Below are 21,909 nucleotides of genomic sequence, written 5' to 3' on the forward strand. Positions count from 1 at the left end.
ATATCCCTATGTCATGTGCCTGAAATGGTTTGGCAGAGTGGATTCCAAACCATCAATCTCTCTCTTACGCTCTAACTCCTTCATTCTTGTTCTTTCTGGGGTTCAGGGCCCTTTGGAAATCTGAACAAAAGCTATGGTCATCTCCCCAAATGTACCCACACACAGTCCCCACGAGAATATTTCCATGGGTCTGTTCATTTATTACTGAGCAAGTACTATGTGAAAAGTTCTCTTCTAAGTGCTGGGGAAACAGCAGTGCACAGCACAGATAGCTTTCTGCTGGCGTGGAGCTTTATTCGAGGGGTTCCATTCACCCCGAGCAAGAAACTCTTCTCCAATTCACATCCCATTACCCCAACAAAAGAATTGGATTTTACAAAGATCACTCATTAATTCTTGCTATTTGGGCATCAGTGCTGATGAAACAAAGACACGCAGGATGATCTGTCGGCATACATTATTTGTGTGTACAGGTTGGAGGTTTAGGACGACTGTCGGAGTTGAGGGGCCAGAACTTGGCTGGGCTTCTTGGGCTCCCGATCTCCTAGGGTAAATCTCTGCTCTGCTCCCTTTGGAATGTTCCCAGCCTACAGGCGCGATGGTGTAGACCTTCGGGGATATGCCGCGTGGTCTCTGATGGACAGCTTTGAGTGGCTGAATGGCTACACAGTCAAGTTTGGACTGTACCACGTTGATTTCAATAATGTGAATAGGCCTCGCACAGCGAGAGCCTCTGCCAGGTACTACACAGAGGTCATAGCTAACAACGGCATGCCGCTGCCCAGGGAAGACGAGTTTCTCTATGGTCAGTTTCCCGAGGGCTTCCTCTGGAGTGCAGCTTCTGCTGCATATCAGGTAAGGTGTTCAGGGCCATTCAACAACATCTACTACATACCTACTATGTGCCAGGCTCTGGGCGTGGTGCCAGGGAGGGCAGCTGTGAGCAGGGGAGTTTCATAGACTGTGGGAGTCTATGTGCATGGGGGGAATCTGAGAGGTCCTCTTCCTGGACAGCCCGGCTTCTTCACATTCCAAATCTGGGCAGACCAATAAAGTTGTGAGGGCTATGCTGAGAGGGGTGTTAGCAGACAAGATGGGGCAGGAGGAGCCAGGGCAGAGACCCTGAGGCCAAGACATGTAGATGTGAAGATTCTGGCTGGACGCTTTGTTTCTCACCTAGTCTCCTCCAAGTAGGCAGTTTGCTGAAAATGGCTGTGACATGGGCCTGGGTTTTTTTTCTGATGTCCTAACAACAATATGCTATATCTTATTCATGCCAAATGAAGCTTACTCATACAGAAAATATGATGGTTTTGCTTTTCCCCAGAAAAATAGAAAATAAAAAGCAAAGAGTGACATATATATATATGACATATATATATATATATATATATATATATATATATATATATATAATCATATATTATCACAATTTTATTTTATTTTATTTTTTTTACCCCCCTATATTATCACAATTTTAATACAGTTTTCCTTTCTTAAAGTGTGTATACTTTTTTTGGTATATATATATACATATATATATATTAAAATTGTGATACTCAATATATACCGAAAACAAAAGATGAATACTGGTCACATTTGACTTCTGCAATTATAAGAGGTGCTCAAAGTAGTTACCATCAGTGTCCAGATACTTCTGGTTATGGCGAACTATTGCTTGAGCAATGTTGACCCAAGTGTCCACCTGTATAATTTTTTTTGGAGATATATATATACACACACATACATATATATATATATATACACACACACACATATATATACATACATACATATATATAAATACATATATATATATACATATATACACACACACACACGCACACATACATATGGCTTTATGGAGTCCTATTTTATTCGGTGGGTTATACTTTTGCTATCATTATGCATTTACATGTTCAAATCATCCTACATTTTGCCAGGTGGCATGCTTTTAGCTGGATCCTGTGTTCTTTTGACATGGTCCATTATTTTTTCATCATTTCCCTTATTCTTTCTGGCACAACAAGGTGTTCCAGGCTCATCTTGTACCTTTTGTGCCTCAGTCCTGTAATCAGCCACTGTTCTAATGGGCCCTGTCTCCTTTTATTGGATGAGGCCATTTAGAAGCCAAGATCTGGGTGCTATGTTGCTCACTGCTACTGGGGTGTCCTTACTGCTAGTCCCTCTCAGTGCACCAAGCTAGGAAGTACCTGCATGTGTACACACACACACACACACACACACACACACACTCATATATGCTTCTCCATCCACCCACATCTCTATGTATCTTAAAAACCATTAGTTCACACTGATACCTCCAATTCCAATCCAACTCTACAGGGTTAAGGCTGGCTTTCCTGTTTTCCACATTCGTACTCCTTCTCCACTGGTAAGAAACCTAGCTCCTAACATCCTCAACATAATCACTTATTTGCTCACTCCCCCTGCATTAACTGAGCCCATCTCCTCCACGCAGCTAGCCCACACAGGGTACGTTCCTGCTGGCCCTGGGCCCTGCCACTCACACAGGGGCTGTGCAGGCCAAGATGACAGCACTACCGTGGAATCCAGTCACATAATGTCACACCATATATGCTGAAGTGTCTTAAAGTGAATTACAGAAATTGTACCTATCAGACTATCTAAGCCTATAGGTAGTTGTTTTCCCAGCAGCTTATAATCAGTTTCCCCTTAAGATAGGTGGGAAGACAAAACAAAAACACAACAAAACAGCACAGAAACAGTGACACATGTCCTGATTAGAAATGCTGCCACCCCACTTGGCATCACTGGTATTTGTTCAGCCATGAGTGGGGTTGGGCATGTGGAATTGTCCATTCAAACTTTTCATGAGCACCCACAGACACTGTTACATTAACTACAGGGACACAATGAGAAAGACCCAATGCCTGGACCTTACAGCCCTGTGGGAAGCCAGTCAGCATGTGCGTAATTGCATGATGTGGGGCGACAGTGCCACGATGTACAGAAAGTGTGTACAGGAAGCCGTAGGAATTCAGAAATCGGAGGGTGGCCATTGACGACTCCCAGAAGTGATGCTGACTTACGTCCTGACTCGGGACTCTCCTGACGACAGAAAGGAACTTGTGGTGGCTTGACTGCATGAATTAATTAGACCATGTCTTGTCATCTTGAGATTGAAGGTGCATGGAGAGCAGATGGCAAAGGACTCAGTATTTGGGACACGTTTGCTCACACCCCACTGAAGGTGGAAAATAATGACAACGGAGACGTGGCCTGTGACAGTTATCACAAGATTGCTGAGGATGTGGTCGCCCTGCAGAACCTGGGCGTGTCCCACTATCGCTTTTCCATCTCTTGGACTCGTGTCCTCCCTGATGGCACCACCAAGTTCATCAACGACGCGGGCCTGAACTACTACGTGCGGCTCATTGACGCGCTGCTGGCTGCCAACATCAAGCCCCAGGTGAGGCTGGGCCCTGGCCAGGCCTGTCCACAAGGGGGAATCCGCTGGGTGCAGAGCTCGGCTATTGTGTAAACCAAAGCTGGTTTCAAATTTAATTTTTGAATTGTCAACAAATTTACTTGGTGAAGAATTCAAAAAGCGTAAAAGAGCCTGCAGTGTAGATTTTTCCCTCCTTCCCTGACCCACCATCATCCGGTTCCCCTCCTTATGGGCAACGAAGTTTGCAAGGTTCTCAGGCCCTCCTTTTGTGTATGGAAGCCTGTCGACGTGTATATGTGTGCCTGTATATCCCTTTTCCCCTTTTTTTTTCTGTAATGATAAGACACATGCAGTTTGGTACTTGCTTTTATTTGACAGTGTTTATTGCAGGTATTTCCATATCCATACAGTCCCCTCATTTGTTCGTTGTTGTTGCATGGAATTGTTTGTACCTAACTTCTCTAATTACTTCCCTGTTAATGGGCACTCTTCCCTATGACATATCCCCTCCTTTGCCATGATAACCAATACTATGACGAATAACCATTGACATACAGCAATTCGTATGGGTGGAAGTTTATCTGGAGGATATGGTCCTAGGAGCAGAACTGCTGAGACAAAAGTGTGTGTCTTTGTAAGCCATGAGTTATTGTGTATAATACAGAAGCTCGTTTGGTACCATCAAAAATTTTAAACTTTACTTGAAAGACTAAGAACACTTTTCCTTTTCCCCTGATCCATTTATAAGTTAAAGCGCTGGGGGGCACGGGTCCTATGAAGCTATGTGGTTGCTCTGCTGTTGTGGTTGGAAGTTCTGCACAGCAGTCAGACCACAATCCCCACATTACAACCCCTTCTTCCCACCCCTTTTCTCTGGGGAAAAAAGCCTATGTGGACTTCTCTCCTCACACTGATGACACTGCAGGAATGAACCAGCCGTGCAGAGTTTATTACGGGGAGTGCCAGGCATTGATGGGGAAGAAGGTGGCCCAGTGGCTGTCCTGCAGGACCCCATGATTTGAATGGGCAATGAGATTCATCACATACAACAATCCAGAACGTCAGAGAGCACAAAACTCAGAGCCAGACAATTTTGTAGCCCGTGAGGGCACTGAGACACGGCAGAAAGGCAAAGCGCCGTGGCCAGGGAGCTTCAGGGAGGAGGGGGTCTCAAAGAAGTGAACTGGGATGGGTGGGCGGGCAAGGAAAAGGCTTTTCAGGCAGAGGGAAAGACCTGGGCCACTGACCATCATTGGTCAGTGGCCCGGGTCAGACTGAGGACAGTGGAGACCACAGCTTGGCCAAGATGGCGTGTGTCAGGGGTATCAAGGGGAAGGCCGAGAGAGGGAAAGGCCTCCACATACATAACCAGAGGGGCTCCTCCCAGCTCCACAGGAAGAAGCTCCAGACACATTAGATGATGTCCTTGGGGTGTCCCTTTACAAGGAAAATGGCTCCATCCTCCTGGGACCCTCAGATTCTCCAATTCCCAGAAGTCTATCCGGGCAGGTTCTGATCCCTAACTATAACTGCAATTAACACATACAGAAGAGCTGTCAGGATGGCCTGTGAGTTAGGCCTCACAGTGATTCCGTCATGTGGAGGTCTTAGTGCCTGAGCTGAGCTGGGACTCAGCCAGGCTTCTCAGATCTAGATGTGTGCTGCCCTCTCCCTGCCACCAAATAAATTTTGAGCCTTTTTGTCTTCATTCTCAGCGTTAGCAGTAAACATGCTGGTGCATATAGCACATCACTGGTTTCCCATGACAAGTAGCTAGATGGAACTGCTCTTCCTTTTCTGCAGGTGACAATTTACCACTGGGACCTGCCCCAGGCACTCCAGGATGTCGGAGGCTGGGAGAATGAGACCATTGTACAGCAGTTTAAAGAGTATGCAGATGTGCTCTTCCAGAGGCTGGGGGACAAAGTGAAGTTTTGGATCACACTGAATGAGCCCTTTGTCATTGCCAACCAGGGCTACGGCTATGGGACAGCAGCTCCAGGTAAGGCCCAGGCCCAACTTGCCGGCTCTCTGGGGTGTGGCATTCTTAGCACCAGTGAGACAAGAAATCCAGGTATACTAGAGGAGGCCACGAGAGCCCTGGGGTCGGTGCCTCAGAATCCTGGCCTCATGCTCAGGGCTGTGTGACAGGCAGCAGTTCCCCCTGCTGACACCTCTTTTGCCAAACGTGAATTTCACATGTCAGTGCCTCCAAATGGCTTCATTTCTCTGCTCTGTGCCACTAACCTGCATCAAATGGGAAGCTCCCTGAAATCAGAGATGTAGACTAATTGACACAGGAAAAGGCAATTCATCAGGCAGTACAGGTCCAGTCTGCTTCCTGCAACCCCCAAATCCCAAAGTTTTGGGTAATTGATGTGGCTGCCCTGACTTGAACCAACATGAGGCTGCTCTGGTCTGTACCCCGCTCAGTGTGAACATTCCTAAGTCCCGCTGCAGACATGTTCATGTCGTTGGTCATGGAGAGCTGTCCCGGGCCCTGCTGGGACATACCCTTTATGCGATTTATTGCTCTTCTAAGACACAAATGCCTTTTCATTCCAAAACAGATTTGACCCGAAGAGATTTGATTAAGGGATTGTGGACCTGTCCTTCCCCCTTCAGAACCGTTCAGTGTTCCTTTTCTCTAGTTCTGAGCTTAAGAGTAAATTTGTGTTCATCTATGTGATCCCTCATGATCACATGTAAAAGCTGGAAAGAGCAATGGGGAGATCAGCTTGGACTCGTTACCAGAGGTCTCTCTTTTGGCCCTTGGTTGGCGCTTTGGTTCATTCCTTCAGCACACGAGAAGTGGCCGCACAATGTCGGCCCTCGAGGCAGCTCTGTCAGCTGTTTCTATCAGCTATATTCTCCAAGCCTTACTTTTACCGCAGGTCCCCAGAGTGCCAGGTTGTCACCTGAGGTACACACTCTCTGGGAACTTTGCCGGAGACAGGAGCCACTCTTTGGGGCGGTGGGGGGAAGTACAGAAACCACCAAGGGCCTTCTCTGTGCAGACAGGGCTGCTGGATACTCACGTACACGGTTCCATTTCCTTCTCACAAGAACTCTCCATTGCTCATTTTGCAGAGGAAGAAAGTGAAAGGCTGAATTACTTGCCCAGAGTTACACGACCCACTAGTAAGAAGCAGAGTCAGGATTTAAATTCCATCCTTCCTAACACCAACATCTGCATCCTTCTTCCCAAACACGTAGTGGACGTCTGCAGGCAGAGAGGGACACCCTTGGCCACATTCATTCTTCGTTGACTTCCATGTGTGTTTCCAGGAATCTCCTTTAGGCCTGGCACTGCCCCCTACATCGTTGGCCACAACCTAATAAAGGCCCATGCCGAGGCCTGGCATCTGTACAATGACAAGTACCGCGCCAGTCAAGGTGGTGTGATTTCCATCACCATCAACAGCGACTGGGCTGAGCCCAGAAACCCCTCCAACCAGGAGGACGTGGAGGCAGCCAGGAGATACGTTCAGGTCTGGGCATTGTTTTTACTCTTGCCTGTTTTTCCCTCCTGTCATGATCTAATGGATATAGATTGCAAAACAAAGATTTAGGATCTAGGCCCTGTTTTGCTATTATCTGAGTTTGTGAACTTGAGAAAATCACTTAACGTTTTTGGACTTAGTTTTCTCGTCTTTGGAATGGAAATGACCTACCTACCTCATGGGTTTGCTGTGATGGAAGTTCGTTGGGGTTGAGTTCTCTATTCAGTTTTTTCCCCCAAACTTTTATTTATTTTAAGTGTGTTTTTGCAGGACCCATCAGCTCCAAGTCAAGTAGTTGTTTCAATCTAGTGGAGGGCACAGCTCACAGTGGCCCATGTGAGGATCGAACCGGCAACCTTGTTGTTAAAAGCACCGTGCTCTAACCAACTGAGCTAACCGACTGCCCCTCCTTTAAGTCTTAAGAAATTGTTTATAAATGTAGTTCTTACTGGGTGTAACGTAGGCTTGAAGCTAATAGACATTCCATCTCTTCAATCACTGGTTTGACTCTGCAGCTAACAGAGCCGGGCTGCAATGTCACACCTCACCTCTAGGTGTCAACATCTCATCTTATTTCCTCAGTCTGAGAATTCATCAAATTGGGAACTTTAAACTCTATGAAACTTATTAGTGCCCCTAATTTTCAAATTCCATGAGTTTAACATGAGGCCATGCATCTTTAGGTCATGGAACTTTGCTCCTAGGAAGTAGAGGCACTAGTAAGTAGGTGCCAACAATATGACCCGCCCCTATTTCAGTCTGGGCCCTGACAGGAGAGAGAGAAAATGGTCCTCATCACTGCACATGGCTCCTGTTAATGTCTCGGAGGGGTTAGAAGGTACCCTCTGCCATGTTTCAGTGTCAGGAAAGACAGCAAGGGTGTCTTTCTCCAGACTGGTCCCCACTTTGGGCTCTGTGGAGAAGCCTGCAGACTGTGGCATTCTGAGGGGACACCAAGGGCCTTGGTTTGCCCAACTGTTCACAAGAAAACTTGACAAAGGTGGTCAAATTAATAAGTGCAAGTAAACGCTTAGATTTCTTGTTTGCTAGAAATCAAGGTGGGGGGTGTCTTGGAACAAAATTAATGCATCCCTCATTCCAGACTCACAGAACATATTGAATTAGAGCACTAATTTGTTTTCTAAAATGAAACCCCCAAACCTCAGGAAATGTTAGGCTGGAGTTTCATTACATGGAGACACCTGCTGGTGAGTTGTGAAATCGCAGCCCCGGACTATGATACACACATCGCTAGTAAAATCAGCTTCTGCGGAAGGGTCCGCTTGGAAGCCCCTTTTCCCAGAGCGTGTGCTTCAAGCTTCTTCTCTGCTTGAGAAGGGAAGCCTGCCCTCACCCCATACTTTGGGCGTCACCTAGGAGGTGAGGGGAGGATGTGGAGAGACAGAAGCCTCTCAGGACCCCAGCACCATAGCATTTGGGTACAATGTATCCTCCCTAGGGGTAAGGGTGGCCTAGACCTCATTCAAGAAAATAAAAACGTTCCCACTTTAAGGTTGCGAATCCCACGCCCATGAAACACGATCCTTTGCCTGGGCCTCTGGGACAGGCTTGCAGCTCAGCCCTCCCTGGGAAGTTACTGGAGATCCTTTGACAGGATGATGGGGAAGGACCTGCTCTGTGGTGAAGAGAGGGAGCGCCGCTTGGAGGCTTGGAGTCTCTCCCCACTTCCGTGGGACCTTTCTAAGGCAGTATTGAATCCGGGCCAGGGCGCAATTCTGTTCATCTCCCCTCAAGCTGTCCTCAGTGAGACTTCAGGCAAAGTCTCACGGAAAAGACCTTCAGGCACTTAAGCTGCAACATGCAAACAGGAGAGGAGATGAGAGTTTAAAATTGGGGATTGGGAAGAATGGGGGGGGCGGGGGGGTGGTCTGAGGTCAGTGACTTCTGCGCAGAGAAGACCCCTGGTGTGCCCACCTGTTAATGCCGAGGCTGACTCTCTCCCCCCCACACCCACCCCGCAGTTTATGGGAGGCTGGTTTGCACATCCTATTTTCAAGAATGGAGATTACAACGAGGTGATGAAGACACGGATCCGTGACAGGAGCTTGGCGGCAGGTCTCAACAAGTCTCGGTAGGTCCTGGTGTCCCCACACTCAGCCAGGAGAAGGTCAGGAGGAAGTTTGGTCTGTGGGGCCGAACTGAGCTTCCTGGGTGGACAGCGCGGTGGGGAGCACATGGCTGTTTGGGTCAAAGAGGTGTGTCTGAGGCAGTTACTGGATCTCTGAGCTTCCTTGCTTGCTGGGAGGATTAAACATGATCGTGCATGTAAGCTCTTAGCCCAGGACTTGGCACTGCTATGTGCTTGACAAAAGCTAACATTTAGCCAACAACTAACATTTAGCCATCTTTGGTTGGTACTTTTATTCCTCTTTAAAGAAGAGGCACAACGATTAGAGTAAGATCACCCAGCTACTAAATGAGGGAGCTGGGATATGAACCCAGGTTGTGTGATTCCAGGGCCCATACTTGGTGGAGTCACCCAGCTGGGCTTACAGGTGTGTATGGAAGAGGACAAAGGGACCTGGGCTTACAGGGACATCCCCACAAGCTCTAAGGTCGCTCATGTACCATAGCTCAAAAGGCAGGAACTCCTAACACAGGCTTTGAGTTTTTCCCTCAGACTCCACCCATAGAGCCAAGCTGTGAGGATTCCACAATCCAGTCCCCATCCTGGCCCGGTCAGGGAATCCTGCAGAGCAGGCTGTGCCTAAAGGTCTCATCAGCCAACTCTGGTCTCCAAAAAGCACGTGAGCACTCCAGTCCATTGACACACTTTGCTGAGTGCCTACTATATGCCTAGGTCAGGTCAGGGCCCAGCCCAGCAGGGTCCATGGAAGGAGAAGCTTCCGAGTCTGGCTCAAGTTGCCGACACACCAGCTAGGAAGACAGTAACCCTCATCACTCCAGGAAATTCTATTTCCCAATTTCTTCATGCAAAGAAAACTCAGAAGATGAGATCAGCGTGGGCTGGGTAGACCTAGGAGGGGTTAAGGAAGGACATCAGCTGAGCTGGGCTTTGACATGAATGGCCTTTGGGAGAGCAGAGGGCATCCCATCGGAAGGGCAGAGCGTGAGCACCGACCTAGAGGCAGGAGTGAGTGGGGCCTGTGCGGTTGACGGTGTGTGGAGGGGGACGACACAGGCCTGGGAGCAGTGGAGGGGCCAAGGCCGCTGGGTGGAGGGCCTGGAGGCCAGGCAGGGCTCAGCTTTGGTGCCATGGGCCCCGAGGAGCCACTGCTGGCTCCCGAGCAGCAGTGAGGGGCCTGGGCTTTAGTGTTCTGCCAGCAAGTTCCAGAAACCCTAAGGTGGGGAAGGTTTTGATCCCCCAGGTTAATGGTAACAGAAAGGTCAAGATGAAGGTGTCAGACGCCTAAGCAGGGCAATCGCTTGGCAACCCGAAACTAGCAGCACCAGGGTCTCCCTGTCAGGAAATGTATGTAGTTAGATTTGGCCGAGAGGAACCTGTAAGGGCTGCATGCCAAGTGCCTGTTAACCATATTTTATAGGAAAGTCTCACTTAGACATGAAAAATGCTCTACCAATGTTTTTTTCTAAAAAAAAGTGTACCGGTAGCGAAATATGAGAGAAAAGTTCAAAGTTCAAAAGGTCGATAAATTTAATTTGTAAAAATATTTCCTCTACTGATAAAGGTAGACTTTGGAGAAAAGAGGCAAGCCTACACCACAGCAAAAACAGAGTAACTTATGGAAATACACATTATAAAAGACAACCTTGTAAACGTGAAGGGTTAGTCTTAAGGTATGTACCTCCGACATGTTCTTGATTTCAAAATCTATCATCGATGGTAAGTAGCAGAAGTTGCATATTAATTTTTGAAGGAAATAAAAAATATGTGTATCTGTGTGTGTGTGGCCCTGAAGGGGAGGCTTATAAAAGGATAACTGCAGTTTCATTTTGTTGACAGGAAGAGGGAGGGTCTGTAACAACAGAGGGAGGCAGATCTATGTCTGGTAGGAGGAGCCTCGGGTACTTCCGGCAGGTACTTCCGGCAGGTACTTCCGGCAGGTACTTCCGGCAGGTACTTCCGGCAGGTACTTCCGGCAGCCGCTGGAAGGGCCTCTCCTTGCTCCTGGCCAGCCGCCCTGTCACCACCCCCGTCACCACCGGTGCCTGTAGTTCACAGCGCTGCCCCAGCCCTGCGCCAGGACTCGGTCCTCCCGAAGCATGACTCTTCCTCAAGTCCTGCGCCCTAATGGCTCCTTCCCCCCAGGCTCCCGGAGTTCACGGATAGTGAGAAGAAGAGGATCAAAGGCACCTACGACTTTTTTGGGTTCAATCACTACACCACCGTCCTGGCCTACAATCTCGACTATGACTCTAAGATCTCTTCCTTCGATGCAGACAGGTAAGACACCCCGCGGGGCCCGCCTACAAAATCTCTGGAAAAGACAGTACGTTGTCCCTTTGCCCATTTCTTACTTAGAGGCCTGCACGGCCTCCTGCTGCCTTCCATCCCGGGCTTTGTAAGACGAGTGCCATTCCTGGGACACCTGATCAAACCCCGGTCAGTCTCATAGCGATACAGGCTAGGATTTCCAGGGTGCTTTCCATAAAGACAGACATGCTTGGAGTTGTTAACGTTCTCCAGAAAAATCTTTACTTTCCCTTGTTTTTCTTTTTTTGTCAAATTTATTTCACTTACGAGGTGTATTTCAGTTAAAGTAACAATAAGGCATTTTTTTCCTTGTTAAGGTAAAGGTCAAACGATTCTGTATTGCACAAATAATGTATGTTCACGGTGGAAACAAAGCAAGAGTAGGAAATTCTTTTGTGTGTCATTTCAGAAGTATACGTGTGTGGGAGGGTGTACTACCTCTCTCATGTATACTTACATTATATATAGTTCATATAGTATATATTTATATTACACATATATCTTCACTTATTTGTTACCAAAGAAAATCAGGATTATATGTATACATAGTTTTGTTCCTTTTCTAACAAGCATCTTTCCACCTCAGTGGTGTGACTGTCCAGGTTCTTTCTTTGAAAACAAATGCCTACACCACAAGAGTCAGGCTCAGAAGGGGGTCTGAGAAGACCCTGCTGGTCCCCATTCGGGCACCCACCACTCAACTCTTGCTGCTTCATTGGTCCTGGGATTGTCTCTCCACTGCCCTGTGCTCAAGCTTACAAAATGCCCCACATTCAGTTCAGCTGAGCAAGATAAATCCAATTACTGATAAAACTAATGTTTTTCTTTGAAGAGTTTGGGTTAAAGAAGTATCTAAATAACTGGTCTTTATTGAAATGTGTGACTCGAGACGTTCGAGCGTGTGCTTCCCCCAGCAGGCACTCCTTTGGCACAACCTGTTGTCCTGTCCTCGTCCCTCACTGGACGGAGGGAGGGTCCGGGGCTCTTGAAGCAGGTCCCGGCCTGCTGCTCTGTCACTGCACAAATGGCTGGTGCCTGTGGCACTGACCAGATGCAGATGACTCGGGGCCTCTTCTCTGCAGACGTAGCACTCACACCCCACTGAAGACTGGCTGGGGAAGCCCGGGGCCCTTTCACAGCTGCTGTGCGGTGTGGTCTGTGAGCCCGTGGACGGTGAGGTCCATGAGTGAGACCATCCACCGGACAGGTGGGAAGCTACAACAGAGCTTCAGGGGCTTGTCCAAAGTACACCAGCATTGAGTAGAGCAACTAAACTTATGAAAAGAGAATCTGAGGCAGTCTGTCCTGGGTTTTGTTATGACTCTTAAGACTAGACAAAACCTAAGGCTTTTCCTAGCATAAATCCTGTTTTGTCCTTTGTGCAAAGGGCCTCTTGGGTTTACAAAAGGAGACCTAACCTTGTGTTTGAACTGGTAGGGGAGTTGCCTCCATCACAGATCGCACTTGGCCAGACTCTGGCTCCTTGTGGCTGAAGATAACACCGTTTGGCTTCAGGAGGATCCTGAACTGGATAAAGGAGGAGTACGACAACCCCCCGATTTACGTGACAGAGAATGGAGTATCCCAACGGGGAGAAACGAGCCTCAAAGACACTCCGAGGATCTACTACCTCCGCAGTTACATCAATGAGGCGCTCAAAGGTATGACCCCCCCCACACACGCACCTTCACTGTTGGAAACACCTGCTGATGCCTGCAGTTAAGGTAGTACTGCATCCACGAAGCCCCATGAGAGATGAGGCTTCTTGCTCCTGTTGGGTTTAAGCCTTAAGTTTCTTCCTTCCTCGATGTAAGCTCAGCGAGCAAACCCAGTTGCCTGACGCATCTCGACCTGAGTTCCTGGCCTGAGCCATTTGCGCCCCTTGCTCCTCACCGATGTCGGACGTCCCTGCCCTCAGTACCCTCCTGAGGCCGGGAGGAATGGGCGGGGGCACTGCCTGTAGGGGCTTTTGCTCCCCAAGCAAAAGTTTGAGATTCTCAGCTCAGCAGGACCCAGGATGGGCCTATGACAAGGCAAAGGTAGATAATACTGAGTAAAAGAGAAGGAGCAACACAGCAGCGAAAACAAGCAATTAGAAAATCCTATTCCAACTAAAATCTTTCCCAAGGGCCACTTATTTTCTATAAGGAACACTAGTCTACCCACGCTCTGACTCCCACTCAGAGGGGAGCCTTTGTAGAAAAACGCTAATGGCTCTGCAGCTCCATCACAGAGGACCAGCTACCAAAGAGCACGCAGTGGATGGGCCGCTTTCTCAGAGGGTGAAAACAAGCTCACCGTGACCTGACGTGGCGGCTGTGGGGAGCTGTGGGCGCGCACGGCCTCGGCAGGCCTGGCGCAGAGGAGTCTGAGGGAAGCTCACGCTGGGGCCTGTGTTTGGGCAGCTGTGCAGGATAAGGTGGACCTTCGAGGATACACGGTCTGGAGTGTGATGGACAACATCGAGTGGGCCACGGGCTTCGCAGAGAGGTTTGGTCTGCATTTTGTGAACTACACTGACCTGTCCCTGCCAAGGATTCCCAAAGCGTCAGCCAAGTTCTACGCTTCAATCGCCCGGTGCAATGGCTTCCCGGACCCAGCGGCAGGGCCGCACCCTTGTCTCCAGCCAGGTGAGCTGGGCTCTGGGCGTGACTGAGGCCGGAGGATGATGAGCGAGAGGGCCTGTGTATTCTATTAGGTTGGTTTTTGCTGTTGTTTTTAACCTTTTAAACCAGTTACTTTTTTAAAAAATAAATTTTATTGGGGAATATTGGGGAACAGTGTGTTTCTCCGGGGCCCATCAGCTCCAAGTCATTGTTCTTCAATCCAGTTGTGGAGGGCGCAGCTCAGCTCTAAGTCCAGTCACCATTTTTAATCTTAGTTGCAGGGGGTGCAGCCCACCATCCCATAGTGGGAATCGAACTGGCAACCTTGTTGTTGAGAGCTCCCGATCTAACCAACTGAGCCATCTGGCCGCCCCTCAGCTGCAGCTCGTTTTCCTCAATGTAGTTGTGGGGGCACAGCTCACTGGCCCATGTGGAAATTGAACAGGCAACCCTGCTGTTCAGAGCTGACATTCCAACCAACTGAGCCATCCGGCCGCCCCTAAACCGCAGTTACTTTTGCACCAACCTTAGTTTATTACCCTCCTCTCTGCCTTGCCATCCCTTTTATTCATTCAACTAATATTTAGTTTCTTTGTTACATTCAAAGTTTAGTTATGAACTTAGGATGGAACAAAGGCGCTAACTCAGAGTTGATGTGACATCTAGAAACCAGGCCCTAGGCTGGGAACAGCAGGCCTAGTCTCGTCAGGGCCCCACCACTCATCTGGTGTGCGGCCTGGGCGAGACCTGCGGCAAACGTTCCGGGCTGACGAGAATCAGATATAATGACTGTTGGAAACACAGAGCCTGGCATAATGTAAGGAGCCGTGTTTGTTGAATGACTGAAAAAGTGTACATTACTACGCCAACGTAGGAGACAATCACCCAGTTTAGACGATACCCTAACTGCTGATAGAGATGTTTAAAAAATAGAACTACTGAAGTTCCTTCAGAGGCTCAGACTCCAGGAAAGGGACGCGCCCCCAGCAGTGCACGCCCTCTGGGTACCTGTGTGACTTCTCCATCCAGCTCGGGCTTAACACAGGAGAACTTCAGCTGGTAAGTCCGTCTGTCCTAGTGTGTGACCCGCCCTCTGCTGTCCTCCTAGACGCCGCACCCACCATCAGCCCCGTGAGAGAGGACAAAGTGCCGTTCCTGGGCCTGACACTCGGTGCGACAGAAGCGCAGACAGCTTTGTACGTCCTCTTCTCCCTTGGGCTTCTCGGCATCTGTGGTGTGGCATTACTGTCATACATGCACTGTAAGCACGCCAGGCAAAGGAAGATACAGCCAGGCCACCAGGAACTAAGCCCCATGTCTTCATTCTGACCCCCATGTTTCTACCTCCTCCAGTTCTGCAAAATAAACCATTTCTTGACCTGTATCTACCTTTGCTGCCCACAAACTCTTTAGGATCTTATATTCTGCCCCTGCCAGACTTCTTGCACTCTTAGAGACTGTGTTAATCTTGAAGGATTCCAAGTCCCTGATTAAAATGGAGATATCTGCATCTTGCCCCGGTATCAGGAATTCATTTGGGCGTTCGCAGCAGACCCTGCAAGCAGCTCTTGTGGAAACGTGCACTTACTAAACTCATCTAGTGGTTCTGTGAGCTGCTTCATTTAACTGGGCTGTTCCCAGTTTCAGAATCTTTAAAGGTAGAACAGGAGTAAAAACCATAGCAGCCCTTTTTATAAGAAACCAACTCATTGCTTAGATGGACGGCAATGTCACCTCCTGCCCTCTCTTCAAGCTCCTTCCCAGCCTCACAGCTTGTGTTTCTCAGAAAATAAAAATGGTACTGTGAACGTGTCCTACCCCTACGATGATTCTCCTTGAGTAGATAGGTTCCCCAGAAGTCACGAAGTCACACAAGCCATTTGGGACGTCAAAGCCGTCCCACCGGACCAAGGCTTTCTGCTTACATTATATATTCCCTGTGCCAGAGAAACCATAACATACAAAGTGAGATGACCTGTGAATGACCCTTCATTCCACTGCACTTTTTCTGTCCTTTCTGCCTCGCCCCTGCCTACAGGCAGACTAAGGCCCCAAGTATGGCCTTCAAGGCCCCTGTGATCTCACCTTGGTTCACTTAGCCTGTTTCCCTTTTTCCTCTCAATTTGTGGTAGTTCTGAACTGCATGTAAGTCCCTGATTCTCCCATACGCCTTTGTGTCTTTGCAAACACTAGTCCTTCCGCCTAGGACGCCCTTTCTCCTGAAAATGCCTTTAAGTCTCAGCTCAGCTAAGACTGGAGAGCTCCCCTGAATTCCCCATGCAGACACGCCTTCTGACTTTGCTTGTGCTTGCCTCCTCCCACGGCCACATCAAAATCACAACTAAATTATAGAATAAACATCACTGAGATCACTTTGTAGCTCCTACCAAGAGGCCCCAAGCACGGCATCAGTGGCAGTTGACCATGGCCTATACCAGACCACTCCCAAGAGGTTCCAGAACCAACACACCTGGTGGCTGCTTTGGACCACATCGGAGCACCACCCAACCGGCTACACAAGTGCCACACCTGAAAGGCGGAATCGGCTGGCGTGAGAGCCCTGCTAAAGCGACTTGTGCTCTGTAGTGTCACTCACACTAGTCAGCCATAGGGTCAGCCCCACCCACTAATGTGCCATAGCAATCAAAGCTCCACAACTGGAGGGCACACACAACATACACAAGGGACACACCTGGAGCACCCAGCTCTGGTGACCAGGGAGACTACACCACTGGGAATGCACCCACAGGACACCTACTATATAAGGCCACTCCTCCAAGACCAGAAGACACAGCAAACCTACCTCACACACAGAAACAAACACAGGGAGGCAGCTAAAATGGGCAGACAAGGAAACATGTTCCAAATGAAAACACAGGACAAAGCTCCAGAAAAAGAACTAAATAAAATGGAGACAAGCAATCTACCAGACGCAGAGTTCAAAACACTTGTTATAAGGATGCTCAATGAACTTAAGGGGAAAATAGAAAAACTCAGTGAGAACTTAAAGAGATAAAAACCATAAAAAAGAACCAGTCAGCAATAAAGTATACATGAAATGAAGAATACATTAGAAGGAATCCCAGCAGATTAGATGAAGCAGAGGATTAAATCAGTGATCTGGAAGGCATGGTAGCAGAAAACACCCAATACAAACAGCAAAAAGAATTAAAAAAAATGAACACAGCTTAAGAGCCATCTAGGACATCAAATGTACCAACATTTGCATCCCAGAGGTACCAGAAGGGAGAGAGGGAGAGAGGGAGAGGGAGAGGGAGAAGTAGAGGGAGAGGGAGAGAGAGAGAGAGAGGGAGAGAGAGAGGGGGAGAGAGAGACAGAGACAGAGACAGCGACAGCAGGGATTTAAAATCTATTTGAAGAAATAATGACTAGAAACTCCCCTGACCTGGGAAAACAGACATACAAGTCCAGGAAGTACAGAGAGTCCTAAATAAGATGAACCCAAATAGATCCAAACCAAGACACATCATAATTAAAATGCCAATGGTTGAAGACGGGGAATCTTAAAAGCACCAAGGGAACAGTAGTTACATATATGAGAGCTCTCATAAGATTATCAGCTGATTTCTCCACAGAAACTTTGCAGGCTAGGAAGGATTGGCACGAAATATTTAAAGTGATGAAAGACCTACTACAAAGATTACACTACCCAGCAAGGCTATAATTTAGAATCAAAGAGAGTTTCCCAGACAAGAAAACGCTAAAGGAGTCCATTACCACTAAACCAGTATTGTAAGAAATGTTAAAGAGACTTCTTTAAGATAAAGAACATAGGAAAGAAAGAAATCTCTCACTGACAAAGGTGAACAGTAAATGCAGTGGACCAACCAACTGGAAAGCTAGTACAAAGGTTAAAAAACCAAAGTAGGAAGATCATGTGTAATTACAAGAGTAAATTAAAGTGCGTGCACACATACACACACACAAACACAAACGAAAAAAATAATGACAAAAACAAATGGGGAGGGGGTGAGTAAAAATTGTAATGAGTTTAGAATGTGTTGGAACTTAAGTGACCATCAACTTAAAATGGACTGTAATAAACACAGCTTAGTATATATGAAGCATGTTAACCACAAACCAAAAATCTACATGAGATAAGAAATAAAGGAAAAGGAATCCAAATACAAAATTGTAGCAAGTCATCAACATACAAGAGATGAGAGACTAAGGAAAGAACATGGAAGAATTACAAAAATAATCAGAGGGGGCAGCCGGTTAGCTCAGTTAGTTAGAGCATGGTGCTCGTAACACCAAGGTTGCTGGTTTGATCCCCGCATGGGCCACTGTGAGCTGCGCTCTCCTTAAAACAAACAAACAAAAATAATCAGAAAACAATAAAATACAATAAGTACATACCTATCAATAATTGCCATAAATGTAAATGAACTAAATGCTCCAATCAGAAGACATAATGTGGCTGAATGGATTAAAAAAAAAGACCTGTACCGTACATATGCTGCCTACACAGACTGTAAATAAAGGGAGGGAAAAAGATATTTCATGCAAATGAAAACAGAAAAAAAGGTGGGGTGGCAATAATATCAGACAAAACAGACTTTGAAACAAAGGCTGTAACCTGAGACAAAGAACATTTCATAATGATAAAGGGATCAATCCAACAAGAGGATATAACTCTTGTAAACATTTATGCACCCAACATAGGACCACCTAAATATATAAATGGACATAATGGGAGAGATTACTACAGTAATCAAAACAGCACAGGACTGGCATAATAACAGTCACATAGATCACTGGAACAGAATAGAGAGCCCAGAGATAAACCCACGCCTATACAGTCAATTAAACTATGACAAAGAAGGCAAGAATATGTAATGGGGTAAAGACAATCTCTTCAATAAAGGGTATTAGGAAAACTGGACAGATACATGCAAAATATGAAATTAGATCACTTTCTTACACCATATAAAAGAATAAACTCAACATGGATTAAATACTTAAATGTAGGAGGTTAAATCATAAAACTCCTGGAAGAAAACATAGGCATTAAATTCTGACATCACTCTTAGCAGTATTTTTTAGGACGTGTCTCCTTGGGCAAGGGAAACAAAAGAAAAAATAAACAAATGGGAACTGCATCAAACTGAACACTTGTTGCAAAGTGAAGGAAACCATCAACAAAACGAAAAGACAACGTACTGAATGGGAGAAGGTATTTGCCAATGATAAGGGGTTAATAATGCAAAATATATAAAGAACTCATACAACTCAATATCAATGAAACAAACAATCCAATTAACAAATGGGCAGAGGACCTTAATAGAGATAGGGAATATAGTCGATAATACTGTAACAACTCTGTATGGTGTTAGATGGGCACTAGAGTTACTGGGGTGATCACTTTGTAAGTTATACGAACGTCTAATCATTATGTTGTACACATGAAACTGATATACAGTAATGTCAACTGTGATTGAAAAATAAAAAAGAAAGAACTTGGGGAAAAAGAAGAGTAGTTTTCAACTGCTTGAAATTTTATTTCTTGTAAATGAATTGCTGTATCTATAGAAAGTTCCTAAGAAAATGTTCCACTGTCGTGGGCCCCACCTGGAAGTCAGGAGCTGTGGGCACAATTTTCTCCATCAATAGATAGGAACTTTGTCAGACGGGGGTGAAGGTGGTTCCTAAACTGACAGTGAAGATATTTCTTGCGTAGAAAGACAGTATTATAAACTATCAATTATACATAAATTAATATCAAAGTTCAACAACTTTTTTGGGGGGCACATGGACAAAATAATATAAAGTCTCACATTAAATAAACTTGTAAGAAGAAAAAGGATAAATCTGGGGGAGGGAATATTAAAACTTTATAAAACTAGTTATAAAAAGTACTTTGGTAGCAGACAGAGAAGAGAACAAAAAGATCAACAAAGGAAAAGAGGGCTGCGACAGGGAACTACATATGTGACAAAGGTGGCATGCCCAATCGGTGGGAAGGATGTGTTACTCCATACATGGTGGGGGGTCAACAAGTGAGCTCGAGGACGTCACAGGCATGGGGACGGGAGCCAGATCCTTCCCAGATTTAAATGTAAAAATAAGGAAACCAGGAGAACACTAGGATAGATGAATTTTTTAAAATAAGTGAGAAAGCTATTTACTCACATAAGCAAGACTTAAGACCCAGAGGCCATAAAGAAACATAATAAATATGACCACATAAATATTATGGCAAAAAGTTACCAACAACATACTCATCAAAAAATAAACAGGGAGAAAATATTTACAGCATATGTCAGACAAAGGACTAATTTTCTTAATATACATAGAATTCTTATAAGTCAGTAAGAAAAAGATGGAAAACAAAAATTGGCAATGAATACTAAGAAGCAGTTCTCAGGAAATAAATCAAAATGACCAATGTTAAAAGATGCTCAATTTCATTCATGATCAACACAGTACATTAAAAATGCGGACAATTTTTCATCCATCATGTTGAAAACGATGAAGTACAATACAATGTTGGTAAGGATATGGGGAACTCGACATTCTCATACACGTTGGTGGGGGCGTAAATTCATAGAGCCTGAAGAACAGGCAATTTGGCAGCATCTTTTATAATCCAAACTGCAAACACCCTGTGACTCAGTAAGTTACACAAACGTATCCTACAGGTATATTCTCACAGCTAAGAAGATGCCTTCACAAAGACATTCATTGCAGCAATGTTTGTAATAGAAAAACAAGCAAAAAAATTGTAATAACCAATGAACACCACCAGAGAATGGATAATAAGTTGGGGTACATTTATAAAGTAAAATGCTGTACAGCCATTATTAAGACGAGGTAGCTTTGTATTGACAGGGAAAGATATTCAAGACTATAAAAGTGAAAAAGCAAGATGCATAGTAGTATATATAATTTGATCCCATTTATTTAAAATATAAAGATTACATATTTGCTTATTATGCATAAAAATGTTCTGAAGATTACAAAAGAAATTGTTAATACAGGTTACTTCAGAGGACTAAAACTGGGGGTAAGATGCAGAGAGGGAGATTTCATTTTCATTTTATAGCCTTTTGTACTATTTTGAGTTTTTCTTTACTATGTATACTTTTTAAAATATAAAATTGAGGAGAGATCCTCTTACTCAAAGATCGTGAACCATGTTTCTCTAAGATGTATATTTGAGTTTTTTCAAGGCAAACTGACTTGAGTACTCCCAAGTTTTTGCAAATATGTTTCTAAGTTATTAGTAGGGTCACACCCATTTGACAATTTTGTTTTTAAATCCCATATTGCTTGCCATATTTTTAAAGATGACAAACCTTAAATGGGATGCTTACTTGATTTTTCTTTTTAAAGCTCAGTTTTTAAATTATGGAAATAATATGACCATTGCAGAAAATCGAGAAAACTTTTCGATTTCACCCTTTCGTAAGGGTGAAAAAAAAAAAAGAACTAAAATTCCATATAACCACTCTTACCACTGCTAATGTTTGGTGTCTTTTTTTTTTTCCTTTACATTATGGTAATACATAGTAGTATCTATATATAAACTGGGTTTACAAAGCTAAGATCATACTGTACCTACAGCTCTGTATCCTGCTTTTTCCCTCCAACATATAACAGGTACTTAATAAATATATATTAAATTGAATTGTTGAATTAATATTGTACCATTTCTCTTCATCAAAAGTTTATTATTTCTGCACAAGGCATTTCGTTGGTTTCTAGTTCTCAGTTAAAATAAATAACACTTAATGAATATATTTATGCCTAAATTTTGTCAGCACTTACGATCATTCCTTAGGAAAAAATGATTGGATCAAAGAGTATAATATTTAAGGTTTCTGATAATGTTTTTCAAAAAGGTTCTACCAGTTTTCACTCCAACCGCCACCAGCACAGCCTATTTCCTTACTAACAATGACTATTACTATTTTTAAAAGTCAATGT

General features: G+C 45.4%; 1 protein-coding gene across 1 annotated transcript in view; it reads left to right on the plus strand.

Annotated features, from left to right (window-relative positions):
• The window catches only part of LCT (lactase), a 43,538-nt gene extending 27,656 nt beyond the window's left edge, over positions 1 to 15,882 (plus strand). The window contains exons 9-17 of the mRNA XM_033111413.1: positions 587 to 855; positions 3,164 to 3,454; positions 5,237 to 5,435; positions 6,722 to 6,924; positions 8,919 to 9,028; positions 11,189 to 11,323; positions 12,791 to 13,014; positions 13,759 to 13,983; positions 15,068 to 15,882. Coding sequence (XP_032967304.1) covers positions 587 to 855; positions 3,164 to 3,454; positions 5,237 to 5,435; positions 6,722 to 6,924; positions 8,919 to 9,028; positions 11,189 to 11,323; positions 12,791 to 13,014; positions 13,759 to 13,983; positions 15,068 to 15,288 — 1,877 coding nt within the window. The 3' untranslated portion in view covers positions 15,289 to 15,882. The remainder of the gene's footprint in view (positions 1 to 586; positions 856 to 3,163; positions 3,455 to 5,236; positions 5,436 to 6,721; positions 6,925 to 8,918; positions 9,029 to 11,188; positions 11,324 to 12,790; positions 13,015 to 13,758; positions 13,984 to 15,067) is intronic.
• Positions 15,883 to 21,909: the final 6,027 nt, after the last annotated feature.

Source organism: Rhinolophus ferrumequinum, chromosome 8 (genome assembly GCF_004115265.2).
Source record: "Rhinolophus ferrumequinum isolate MPI-CBG mRhiFer1 chromosome 8, mRhiFer1_v1.p, whole genome shotgun sequence".
Taxonomy (NCBI): domain Eukaryota; kingdom Metazoa; phylum Chordata; class Mammalia; order Chiroptera; family Rhinolophidae; genus Rhinolophus; species Rhinolophus ferrumequinum.